This window comes from Bos mutus, chromosome 7, assembly GCF_027580195.1.
Source record: "Bos mutus isolate GX-2022 chromosome 7, NWIPB_WYAK_1.1, whole genome shotgun sequence".
Lineage (NCBI taxonomy): Eukaryota > Metazoa > Chordata > Mammalia > Artiodactyla > Bovidae > Bos > Bos mutus.
In genome coordinates, this window is record NC_091623.1 from 100,275,886 (window position 1) to 100,288,504 (window position 12,619).

At 40.6% G+C, this 12,619-nt stretch overlaps 1 protein-coding gene across 5 annotated transcripts in view; it reads left to right on the plus strand.

The window, feature by feature from the left end:
- The window catches only part of ABLIM3 (actin binding LIM protein family member 3), a 136,775-nt gene that overhangs the window by 39,145 nt on the left and 85,011 nt on the right, over window positions 1–12,619 (plus strand). For all 5 annotated transcript variants that reach the window (XR_011464844.1, XR_011464847.1, XR_011464846.1 and 2 more), the window contains one exon: window positions 8,489–8,626. Coding sequence is in view for 1 of the 5 variants with exons in the window: in XM_070374595.1 (XP_070230696.1) it covers window positions 8,489–8,626 (138 nt within the window). In the remaining 4 variants the exon portion in view is untranslated. The remainder of the gene's footprint in view (window positions 1–8,488; window positions 8,627–12,619) is intronic.

Genomic DNA, 12,619 nt, shown 5'->3' on the forward strand with positions numbered 1-12,619 from the left:
ACCAATAATTGGAAATGTCTCTCCTGGATAACAAAGTGTATCCAAGTAGCATAAAACGGAAGCTAGAGGTTCCTGCCTTTTAGAAATATGTCATATGACCCATATGTCTAAACTTGTTAACTTCATGGATTATTTAACAAGTGAGAAGAGCTAATGTCCTCTGAGGCTTTGAAGAGCTAATGTCCTGCTCTCCAATGTTGCTTTAAAAGATAGGCAGTTCCTAGCTCAAAACTTCATGTATAAGTCAATTTGGAATTCCAAAGTTATTGGCCCATAAGATAAATGTTATAAATCACATGACTGAATTTTAGTACTTTCTGAAATAAAACTTAATGGAAATAATAGCCAGAAGAAAATCAACAGTAAAATTTTAGAGTTTCAGAGGGTGTTACAGATTGGAAGGAAGAAATGACAACCCCGCCCCCACCCCCCATACACTCACAGAATAAGATTAGATTAAGTTGCTGACTTAACCAAGAGTACAACAAAATCTTACTGGAAATGAGGTGGCTTCCAGGGCAAGAGCAGATGTAGCATATCTCAGTGGCACTTCCCTTGACCCCTACAGTTCCTACTGGCACTGTCTAAATAAGAAAATGTCTGGAAGCTCAAATCTTACACATCCGCTGCCCATTTATAGTCACGGCTTACATCAGCAATCTGGAAGAACTTGAACCAATGATGCATGTATTAATTTTTTTTTTAATATTTATTTGTCTGTGCCAGGTCTTAGTTGCAGCGTGGGATCTTTGATCTTAGTTGGGGCACGCGGGATCTTTAGTTGCAGCATGCAAACTCTTAGTTATGGCATGTGGGGTCTAGTTCCCTGACCAGAGATCAAACCTGGGCCCACTGAATTGGGAGCTTGGAGTCAGCCATTGGACCACCAGGGATGTCCCATTTTTTTTTTAAATTTATTTATTTGACTGTGAATGCATGCATTTCTGTTTATGGGACTATTTATAAATATCAGACATTTGTGGACTCCAGTCATAGTCAGGATCACTGAAACAGCACCCTCATGATGAACGAAGCAGTAGAGTTAGGGCAGGGAGCACAAGGCTACTCTGCCCCCAAAGGTCTGTTTTCCCAATCCATCACCTCTCTGATTTTATGGCTTTTATCTGAATCGTTCAAAGATTGAGTTTTGACTGAAAACCAGGATCACTAAACAATCTTCCTAGAAAATCAAATCACAAAAAATTAATTGATCTTGTAATCTGGTTCTTGAGAAATACGTTGAGATCAATTAGAAGAGGTAGATGAGAGAATTCCCTGGTGGCCAGATGGTTAGGATTCAGTGCTTTTACTGTGGAGGCCCAGGTTCAATCCTGGTCCAGGAATCATCCTGCATGCTGCTCAGTGTGGCCAAAAGACCAAAAATAATAAATAAATGTTGTTGTTCAGTCACTTAGTTGTGTCCAGTTCAGTTCAGTTACTCAGTCCTGTCCGACTCTTTGCGACCCCATGAATTGCAGCACGCCAGGCCTCCCTGTCCATCACCAACTCCCGGAGTTCACTCAGACTCACGTCCATCGAGTCAGTGATGCCATCCAGCCATCTCATCCTCTGTTGTCCCCTTCTCCTCCTGCCCCCAATCCCTCCCAGCATCAGAGTCTTTTCCAGTGAGTTGACTCTTCGCATGAGGTGGCCAAAGTACTGGAGTTTCAGCTTCAGCATCATTCCCTCCAAAGAAATCCCAGGGCTGATCTCCTTCAGAATGGACTGGTTGGATCTCCTTGCGGTCCAAGGGACTCTCCAGAGTCTTCTCCAACACCACAGTTCAAAAGCATCAATTCTTCGGCACTCAGCCTTCTTCACAGTCCAACTCTCACATCCATACATGACCACAGGAAAAACCATAGCCTTGACTAGACAGACCTTTGTTGGCAAAGTAATGTCTCTGCTTTTCATATGCTGTCTAGGTTGATCATAACTTTCCTTCCAAGGAGTAAGCGTCTTTTAATTTCATGGCTGCAGTCACCATCTGCAGTGATTTTGGAGCCCCCAAAAATAAAGTCTGACACTGTTTCCACTGTTTCCCCATCTATTTGCCATGAAGTGATGGGACCAGATGCCATGATCTTCGTTTTCTGAATGTTGAGCTTTAAGCCAACTTTTTCACTCTCCCCTTTCACTTTCATCAAGAGGCTTTTGAGTTCCTCTTCACTTTCTGCCATAAGGGTGGTGTCATCTGCATATCTGAGGTTATTGGTATTTCTCCTGGCAATCTTGATTCCAGCTTGTGTTTCTTCCAGCCCAGCGTTGCTCATGATATACTCTGCACATAAGTTAAATAAGCAGGGTGACAATATACAGCCTTGACGTACTCCTTTTCCTATTTGGAACCAGTCTGTTGTTCCATGTCCAGTTCTAACTGTTGCTTCCTGACCTGCATACAGATTTCTCAAGAGGCAGGTTAGGAGGTCTGGTATTCCCATCTCTTTCAGAATTTTCCACAGTTTATTGTGATCCACATAGTCAAAGGCTTTGGCATAGTCAATAAAGCAGAAATAGATGTTTTTCTGGAACTCTCTTGCTTTTTCCATGATCCAGCGGATGTTGGCAATTTGATCTCTGGTTCCTCTGCCTTTTCTAAAACCAGCTTGAACCTCAGGAAGTTCACGGTTCACATATTGCTGAAGCCTGGCTTGGAGAATTTTGAGCATTACTTTACTAGCGTGTGAGATGAGTGCAATTGTGCGGTAGTTTGAGCATTCTTTGGCATTGCCTTTCTTTGGTATTGGAATGAAAACTGACCTTTTCCAGTCCTGTGGCCACTGCTGAGTTTTCCAAATTTGCTGGCATATTGAGCTCTTTGCAAATCCATGGACCATAGTACACCAGGCTTCCCTGTCCTTCACTATCTCCCAGAGTTTGCTCAAACTCGTATACATAGAATCGATGATGCCATCCACCATCTCATCCTCTGTTGCCCTCTTCTCCTGCCTTCAATCTTTCCCAGCATCAGCGTCTTTTCCAATGAGTCAGCTCTTCATATCTGGTGGCCAAAGTATTGGAGCTTCAGCATCAGTCCTTCCAATGAATATTCGGGGTTGATTTCCTTTAGGATTTAGGCTTCATCTCCATGCAGTTCAAGGGACCCTGAAGAGTCTTCTCCAACACCACAGTTTGAAAGCATCAATTTTTTGGCACTCAGCTTTCTTTATGGTTCAACTCTCACATCCAAACATGACTACTGGAAAAACCATAGCTTTGACTAGACAGACCTTTGTCTCTGCTTTTTAAAACATTGTCTAGGTTCATTGTAGCTTTTCTTCCAAGGAGCAAGCATCTTTTAATTTCATAGCTTCAGTCACTGTCCAAAGTGATTTGGAGCCCAAGAAAATAAAGTCTGTCACTCTTTCCATTCTTTCCCCATCTATTAGCCACGAAGTGCTGGGAGCAGATGTCATGATCTTCATTTTTTGAATGTTGCGATTTAAACCAGTTTTTTCACTGTCCTCTTTCACCTTCATCAGGAGGCTCTTTAGTTCCTCTTCACTTTCTGCTGTAAGGGTGGCATCATCTGCATGTCTGAGGTTATTTCTTCTGCAATCTTGATTCCAGCTTGTGCTTCATCCAGCCCAGCATTTCTCATGATGTACTCTGCATATGAGTTAAATAAGCAGGGTGACAGTATGCAGCCTTGACATACTCCTTTCCCAATTTGAACAAGTCCATTGTTCCATGTCCAGTTCTAAGTGTTGCTTCCTGACTTACATACAGGTTTCTCAGGAGGTAGGTAAAGTGGTATTCCCATCTCACGAAGAATTTTCCACAGTTTGTTGTGATCCACAGAAAGGCTTTAGCTTAGTCAATGAAACAGAAGTAGATGTTTTTCTGAAATTCCCTTGCTTTTTCTATGATCCAACAGATGTTTACAGTTTGATTTCTGATTCCTCTGCCTTTTCTAAATCCACCTAGTACATCTGGAAATTCTCAGTTCACATACTGTTGAAGCCTAGCTTGAAGGATATTGAGCATTACCTTGCTATCAAGTGGAATGAGCAGAATTGTGTGGTAGTCTGAACATTCTTTGGCATTGCTTCTTTGGGACTGGAATGAAAACTGACCTTTTCCAGTCCTGTGGTAATGGCTGAGTTTTCCAAATTTGCTGGCATGTTGAGTGTAGCACTTCAACAGCATCATCTTTTAGGATTTGAAATAGCTCAGCTGGTATTCCATCACCTCCACTAGCTTTGTTTGTAGTGATGCTTCCTAAGGCTCACATGACTTCACACTCCAGGATGTCTGGCTCTATGTGAGTAATCACACCATCGTGGTTATCTGAGTCATTAAGACCTTTTTTGTACAGTTCTTCTGGTATTCTTACCACCTCTTCTTAATATCTTCTGCTTCTGTTAGGTCCATACCATTTCTGTCCTTTATTGTGCCCATCTTTCCATGAAATGTTCCCTTGGTATCTCTAATTTTCTTGATGAGATTGCTAGTCTTTCCCTTTCTATTGTTTTCCTCTATTTCTTTCCATTGCTCTCTTAAGAAGATTTTCTTATCTCTGCTTGGTATTCTTTGGAACTCTGCATTCAGATGTGTATATCCTTCCTTTTCTCCTTTGCCTTTCACTTCTTTTCTCAGCTATTTGTAAGGCCTTCTCAGACAACCATTTTGCCTTTTTGCATTTCTTTTTCTTGGGGATGGTCTTGATCCCTGTCTCCTGTACAGTGTCACTAACCTCCGTCCATAGTTCTTCAGGCACTCTATCACATCTAATCCCTTGAATCTATTTGTCACTTTCACTGTACAATCATAGGTTTGATTTAGCTCATACCTGAATGGCCTGGTGGTTTTCCCTACTTTCCTTAATTTAAGTCTGAATTTTGCAATAAGGAGCTCATGATTTGAGTCACAGTCAGCTTCCAGTCTTGTTTTTGCTGACTGTATAGAGCTTCTCCATCTTCTGTTACAAAGAATATAATCAATCTGATTTCAGTATTGACCATCTGGTGATGTCCATATGTAGAGTTATCTCTTGTGTTGTTGAAGAGGGTGTTTGCTATAACTGGTGCATTCTCTTGGCAAAACTCTGTTAGCCTTTGCCCTGCTTCATTTTGTACTCCACAGTCAAACTTGCCTATTACTCCAGCCTAACTCTGAACTACCTACTTTTTCATTCCAGTCACCTATGATGAAAAGATCATGGCATCTAGTCCCATCACTTCATGGCAAATAGATGGGAAAACAATGGAAATAGTGAGAGATTTTATTTGGGGGCTCCAAAATCACTGCAAATGGTGACTGCAGCCATGAAATTAAAAGATGCTTGCTCCTTCGAAGAAAAGCTATGACCAACCTAGACAGCCTATTAAAAAACAGAAACATTACTTTGCCAACAAAGATCCGTCTAGTCAAAGCTATGGTTTTTCCAGTAGTCATGTATGGATGTCAGGGTTGGACCGTAAGAAAGGCTGAGTGCTGAAAAACTGATGCTTCTGAACTGTGGTGTTGGAGAAGACTCTTGAGAGTCCCTTGAACTGCAAGGAGATCCAACCAGTCCATCCTAAAGGAAATCAGTCCTGAGTATTCATTGGAAGGACTGATGCTAAAGCTGAAACTCCAATACTTTGGCCACGTCATGCAAAGAGTTGCCTCATTGGAAAAGACTCTGATGCTGGGAAAGATTGAAAGCAAGAGGAGAAGGGGACGACAGAGGATGAGATGGTTGGATGGCATCACCAAGTCAATGGACACGAGTTTGAGTAGGCTCCAGGAGTTGGTGAAGGACAGGGAAGCCTGGCGTGCTTCAGTCCATGGGGTCACAAAGAGTCAGACACGACTGAGCGACTAAACTGAACTGACGATGAAAAGGACATCTTTTTTGGTGTTAGTTCTAGAAGGTCTTGTAGGTCTTCATAAAACTGTTGAAGTTCATCTTCTCAGCATTAGTGGTTGGGGCATAGATTTGGATTACTGTAATATTGAATAGTTTGCCTTGGAAACAAACCTAGATCATTGTGTCATTTTTGAGATTGCACCCAAGTACTACATTTTGGACTCTTTTGTTGACTACGAAAAAAAATAGATTAAACATTTTAAAAAACAGAGAAGAGGTAGATGAAATTTGTGTAGTGATTCTGGAGGAACTTTTGGATCCTTTCAAGAGCTCTCATCATTGATGGTGGTGATGATACTATTTTTTCTTATTTTATTTTCAGACTCACAGTTTTATTTCCCTCAGCAATAGTAGATCATTACATTGCTTATATAAACAGAATCTATATTTTTCTCACAAATTTGGGGGAGATGGGAGAATGAAATATTTTTCAGGGGACACTGAGCAGGAATTAGAAAAAGAAGCAAAAAAAAATAATAAGACCAAGGAGAATGTTTGTGGACCTTATGGGAGTGGGAAAGGATTGCTCTGAGCTCTGGGGAGGATATGATGGTCAAGATACCAGTGGAGCCCTGAAATATATTTGTGGAGTATTTCATGAACTTTTTAAATGCTTTACATGTATTAACTCATTTTCTGAGTTAATTAATGATTTAGTTAACTAGCTAACTTGTTTAACTTTTGTCTTAAATTTAAGACAGGAAAAAGAAACTTTAAATAAAGGGCATAAACTTCTTGAGAAAAAGACTGTAGGAAAGATATTATTCTCCCACCTCAGATAAAAGTTGTCAGTATTAGCAGTTTCAGGGATAATCCACCAGCTTTTTGCCCTTCAGTGCACTTATGGTTCAAGATGTGGGAGGTAATTGAAAGTCCGGCATTTCTGTTCCTTGTCTTCAAAAAGTGTAAGGAACATGAGATCAGTTGTGGAGATCATCTTTGAGAATCTGAAGAAAACTATAGTATAATGTGTATAACACCAAATTTTATGTTTCATTAGAAATATTAGATATCAGGTGTATCAGGGTATGCTGCAGTTAAAAAAAAAAGCCTTAGAGGCTATGACAACAAAAATTCCTCCTTGCTCACGATCGACGTTCATCCTGGGTTAGCTTAGAGCTCTGCTCCAGGACTTCTCCATCAGGAATCCAAGCTGCTGCACCCTGCACACCATCTGGGATATCACTGGTCGCTGGGCTATGGGAAAGGCAATATGGCAGATCCCATACTGGCTCCCAGGGCTTCCAGTTGGAAGTGACACACAATTTTCATTCACGTTTCATTGTCAAGCAAGACACTATGTGTAGTCCTCCATGTGCCAAGAATAAAAGACTCAAATTTCAATAAACAGACATAACAGTTACCACACAAGGTCAAGAACCCTTGATCTAGGTGTTCTTTAGGTTCCTTGGCAGTTAAAAATTTCTTTGAGTACAGTTTTAACTTATGCTTATTCAGAGTTTAGCCAGAAAGTCTACACGTCTAAATGACGGACACCAGTTCCCCTCCCCTCCAATCAAGTGGTCATCCTTAAAATTAGGACAAGAGTGAGCCTTCTCCTAATAGGATATGAGCATAAATTTGTGGACAATTACTTCAGCCTTGAGTAAGAATTGAGGAGTTGAGTGATTCTTTCCCCAGGACCCCTAGGGGCTTCCTCCAAAAGAGAAGATTGGGTTCCTCACTCCCAAAGTTGTCTCAACAGTTTATATATAGAGGTTGGACCAGACAGCTATCAATATCCCTTCTGACCCTGAAACTTGTGTTCTAGACAGGCTCCTACCATTATTAAATACTAGATGACCAGTTTATAGAGTGGCCATGCAAAGTATATTCCAGGGAAAGAAAATCTAGAAAAGGAGCTATGAGAAAGTCTAAGCAAGAGATCAGTAGCCTCAAAAGGCAAGTGCAGGTCTACAGTATCGTCAAATGCTGACCATAGCACTGCCATCCCAGTGACTTCAGCCCCTTTATAGTCTCCACCAGCTCTTTCCCCCAACTACACACATTTGACAAGGTTCTCAATGTTATGGAAAGTGCTATTCAAAGGAAGTTGTAAGGTAAGTCACGTCATCAACCTCCTTCCAACTTGAGTGCCGTTTTTTTTTTCAGAAAGTCAGCCGCTATTGAGCATCCTCATTTCATAGATGTGTAAACTGAGAGGCAGAGAAGAGCTGGAACTTGCTCAACAGAAAGACTAGTTGGAGGCAGTCAGCCACCCCTTTCCTCAAGACCCATGAGTCAATGGCAAGACCTAAATTCCCTTTGGAGCTTGGTATTAATCCAGAGATCTCCCAAGAAATGGTATTTCTGGATCATTTATCTTGCAATACTCTACTTCGTCTTTTATTTTTCATTTGTGAATTTGGGCTCTATTATTACAAGAAAAGGTTATGTTCACTCAGAAGTCTCTGCCTGCTTAAGTAGATTTATAAACTCTTGTCTTAATGCCACTCACCTTTTAAAGATCTCTTAGCTTGGCATACTCAGCCTAATGATGTATTAAAGGTACTTTGCTAATCATGCTCACCCTTTCTGCTTTTTCTGCCAGTTAATATTATAATCGTGTGTTATGGCAGACTTTTTAAAGGAAAAGAGCCTTCTGGATGGTGATCTCTTTGTTTCTTTCTACAGTTCCATATCAGCAGAATCCTTACAGTCCCCGGGGCAGCTCCAATGTCATCCAGTGCTACCGATGTGGAGACACCTGCAAAGGGGAGGTGGTTCGTGTCCACAATAACCACTTCCACATCAGATGCTTCACCTGTCAAGGTAGGAGGCCCAGTCTCCCAACTGCCTTCTCAGATTCCTGGCCGTACTCTCACCACAGGACATGCCACAGGGCAGGCAGAACAAACAAACATAGGCAGTTAAGATACCTACAGAGGCCTAAAAAGACCTTCCTTGAGCTGGCTATAAGAATTCTCTCTTCAGCAGTGTGGCATGAGACGAGAGGGTAGAGTAAGGGATGTGGGATACAGGGTGGGAGAGGGAGCCTGGAGATCCTGGAGTGGAAGTGCTCACCCAGAAGGAAAATGGCAATCCTGCAAGCTTACTTTACACATGTGAGAAGACTCCTGGTTTGTGCCTATAAATCAATTTGAGAGCCAATGAAAGGGCAAAACTGTCATGGCTAAAATTTGGCATGGCTCTGAGATAAGGGTGAGAGTCCTCAGAGGTGAGGTTTAACAAGGGAGAAGATACATCTTCAGTAAGGTTTGTAATTTGGGAGCAGACAGATGCTGCTGCTGCTGCTAAGTCGCTTCAGTGTCCGACTCTGTGTGACCCCATAGACAGCAGCCCACCAGGCTCCCCCGTCCCTGGGATTCTCCAGGCAAGATGCTGGGTAACCTCTAATTGTGACAGCTTACCCATGGATAATTCATTAAACCTTTGCTCAAGCAAGCTAAGCATTCCCAAAGAAGGCTCACTAGTGGCAGGAAAAGAGGAACTGGGCTGAAGGAGCCTTGTGGGCCCTCTCAAAGCAGGCCACCCTCCCTCCCACATGTCCCTGACTAATGCCACTCCAGCCTCCACTTTTTGAACTTTCCTTCCAGGCTTCTTATTCCACAGAGAAGCCATTCTGATATTGGACTGGCCTTTGGGTTTAGGGCATGTTTGACCTCTAAGTCGTAACTTCCACTGCTGATTTTAGATTTGTCCTCATGGGGTTTTATGAGCTCTTTGTGATTGCTTTTCCCCATGGCTGCCCTACACATGCTTGCAGTCAAGCCTCTCCCACACCCGATTATATTGCAGGTCCTGAAACTGGGCTTCGTCTGAATTGATTCCAACTTGTGTAATCATCCTAGAGTCTTCCTCCCTGATTCTTTCCAGTGTGTCACTATCATTCCTAAAGGTCTACCAAATACAGCAAGGACTACATTTCTTTAATGTGACTGATACTAAGTTAACTTCCTGAGGAACCACTGATATATATTGAATTTAAGGTCAGTTGAAACCGTCAGATCTTTTCATTTTGGTGTGTACTACTAACCTCAGCCTCATGCATCTGAGATTGACTTCCTCTGCCATCAAGTAAAGTCCCAGATTTCTTTCCCCAGGATCTAACTGGACTCTTCACTGAGCAAATAAATTTCATATACATATTCCTTAATTTATCTATGGAAGCTTATATGGAATATATTTTAATTATGTGGTTTTCTTTTTAATTTTTATTTTGTATTGGAGTATAGTTGATTTACAATGTTTTGTTAGTTTCAAGTGTAAGCAAAGTACTTGATTATATATGTGCATATATATATATATATATATATATCTTATTTTTCAAAGCCTTTTCCCATTTAGAATTTAGATTATAATAGAATATAGGGTAGAGTTCCCTGTGATATACAGCAGGTCCTTGTTGGTTATCTATTTTAAATATAGTAGTGTGCATGTGTCAATTCCAAACTCAAAATAGTGTTTATATGTCAATTCCAAATTTATCCCCCACCCCCCCCCAACCTTTCCCCTTTGGTAACCATAAGTTTGTTTTCTAAGGTTGTGAGTCTGTTTCAGTTTTATAAAAAAGTGCATTTATATTATTTTTTTAGATTCTGTGTGGAAGTGATACTATATGATATTTGTCTTTCTCTGCCTGACTTATTTCACTTAGTATAATAATCTCCAGGTCCATCCATGTTGCTGCAAATGGCATTATTTGGTTCTTTTTAATGGCTGAGTAATAGTCTATTGTATATATTACCACATCTTCTTTTTTGTTTCCTCTGTTAATGGATATTTAGGTTGCTTCCACATCCTGGCTATTGTAAATAGTGCTGCAGTGAACATTGGGGCACATGTGTCTTTTTGAATTATAGTTTCCTCTGGATATATGCCCAAGATTGGGATTGCTGGATCATAGGGTAGTTCTATTTTTTAATTTTTTAAAGAAACCTCCATACTGTTTTCCACAGTGGCTACACTAATTTACATTCCAACCAACAGAGTAGTGGGTTCCCTTTTCTCCACACCCTCTCCAGTATTTATTGTTTGTATATTTTTTGATAATGGCAATTCTAACCAGTATGAGGTGACACCTCATTGTAGTTTAGATTTGCATTCCTGTAATAATTAGTGCTGTTGGAGAAATGTCTGTTTAGCTCTTCCACCCATTTTTTTTTATTTGATTTTTTTTTTTATATTGGGCTACATGAGCTGTTTGTGTATTTTTGAGATTAATCACTTATTTGTTGCTTCATTTGCAAATATGTTCTCACACTCTGAGGATTGTCTTTTCATTTTGATTATGGCTTCCTTTGCTGCTCAAAAGCTTTTATGTTTAATTAGGTCCCATTTGTTTATTTTTGTTCTTATTTTCATTAGGAGGTGGATTGAAAAAGATATTACTGTGATTTATGACAGAAAGTGTTCTGCCTATGTTTTCTTCTAAGAGTTTTATAATATCCAACATTACATTTAGGTCTTTAATCCATTTTGAGTTTATTTTTGTGTATGGTGTTAGGGACTATTCTAATTTCATTCTTTTACATGTAGCTGTCCAGTTTTCCAATCAACATTTATTGAAGAGACTATCTTTTATCCATTGTAAATTTTTGCCTCCTTTTTCTTAGATTAGGTGACCATAGGTACATGGGTTAATCTCTGGACATTCTGTCCTGTTCTACTGATCTTTATTTCTGTTTTTGTGCCAGCACCATATTGTTTCAATGACTATAGCTTTATGGTATAGTCTGAAGTCTGAGCCTGATTCCTCCAACTCCATTTTTCTTTCTCAAGATTGCTTTGGCTATCTGGTGTCTTTTGTGTTTCCATACAAATTTTAAATATTTTTGTTCTAGTTCTGTGAAAAATTCCATTGGTGATTTAATAGGGATTGCATCGGAGAAGGCAATGGCACCCCATTCCAGTACTCTTGCCTGGAAATCCCATGGACAGAGGAGCCTGGTGGGCTGCAGTCCATGGGGTCGCAAAGAGTCAGACACAACTGAGTGACTTCACTTTCACTTTTCACTTAGGTGCATTGGAGAAGGAAATGGCAACCCACTCCAGTGTTCTTGCCTGGAGAATCCCAGGGACGGGGGAGCCTAGTGGGCTGCCATCTGTGGGGTCGCACAGAGTCGGACATGACTGAAGCAACTTAGCAGCAGCAGCATTGAATCTGTAGATTACCTTGGGTAGTATAGTCATTTTGACAATACTTTTTTCTTGCATTTAAAAAAAAAAAACTTTTATTTTGTATTCAGGTATAGTCCATTAACAAATAATGCTGTGACAATTTCAAGTGAATAGCGAAAGGACCCAATCATATATACACATGTAGCCATTCTTCCCCAAACTCACCTCCCATCTAGGTCACTACACAACATTGAGCAGTAGGTCCTTGTCAGCTATCCATTTTAAACAAAACAGGGTACATATGTCCATCCAAAACTCTCCAACTATCCCTTCCCCCACCCCTCCCTCTGGCAGCTATAAGTTCCGTTTTCCAAGTCTGTGGTTCTCTTCCTGTTTTGTAAGTAAGTTCATTTGTATCATTTCTTTTTAGATTCCACATTTAAGAGTGTCATATAATATTTCTCCCTCTCTATCTGACTCACTTCACTCAGTATGACGATCTCTAGGTCCATCCATGTTGCCATAAATGGCATTATTTCATTCTTTTTAATGGTTAAGTGATATTCCATTATATATATGTACCAGATCTTCTTAATACATGCCTCTGTTGATGGACATTTAGGTTGCTTCCATGTCTTGGCTATTGTAAACAGCACTGCAATGAACACTGGGGTGCATGTATCC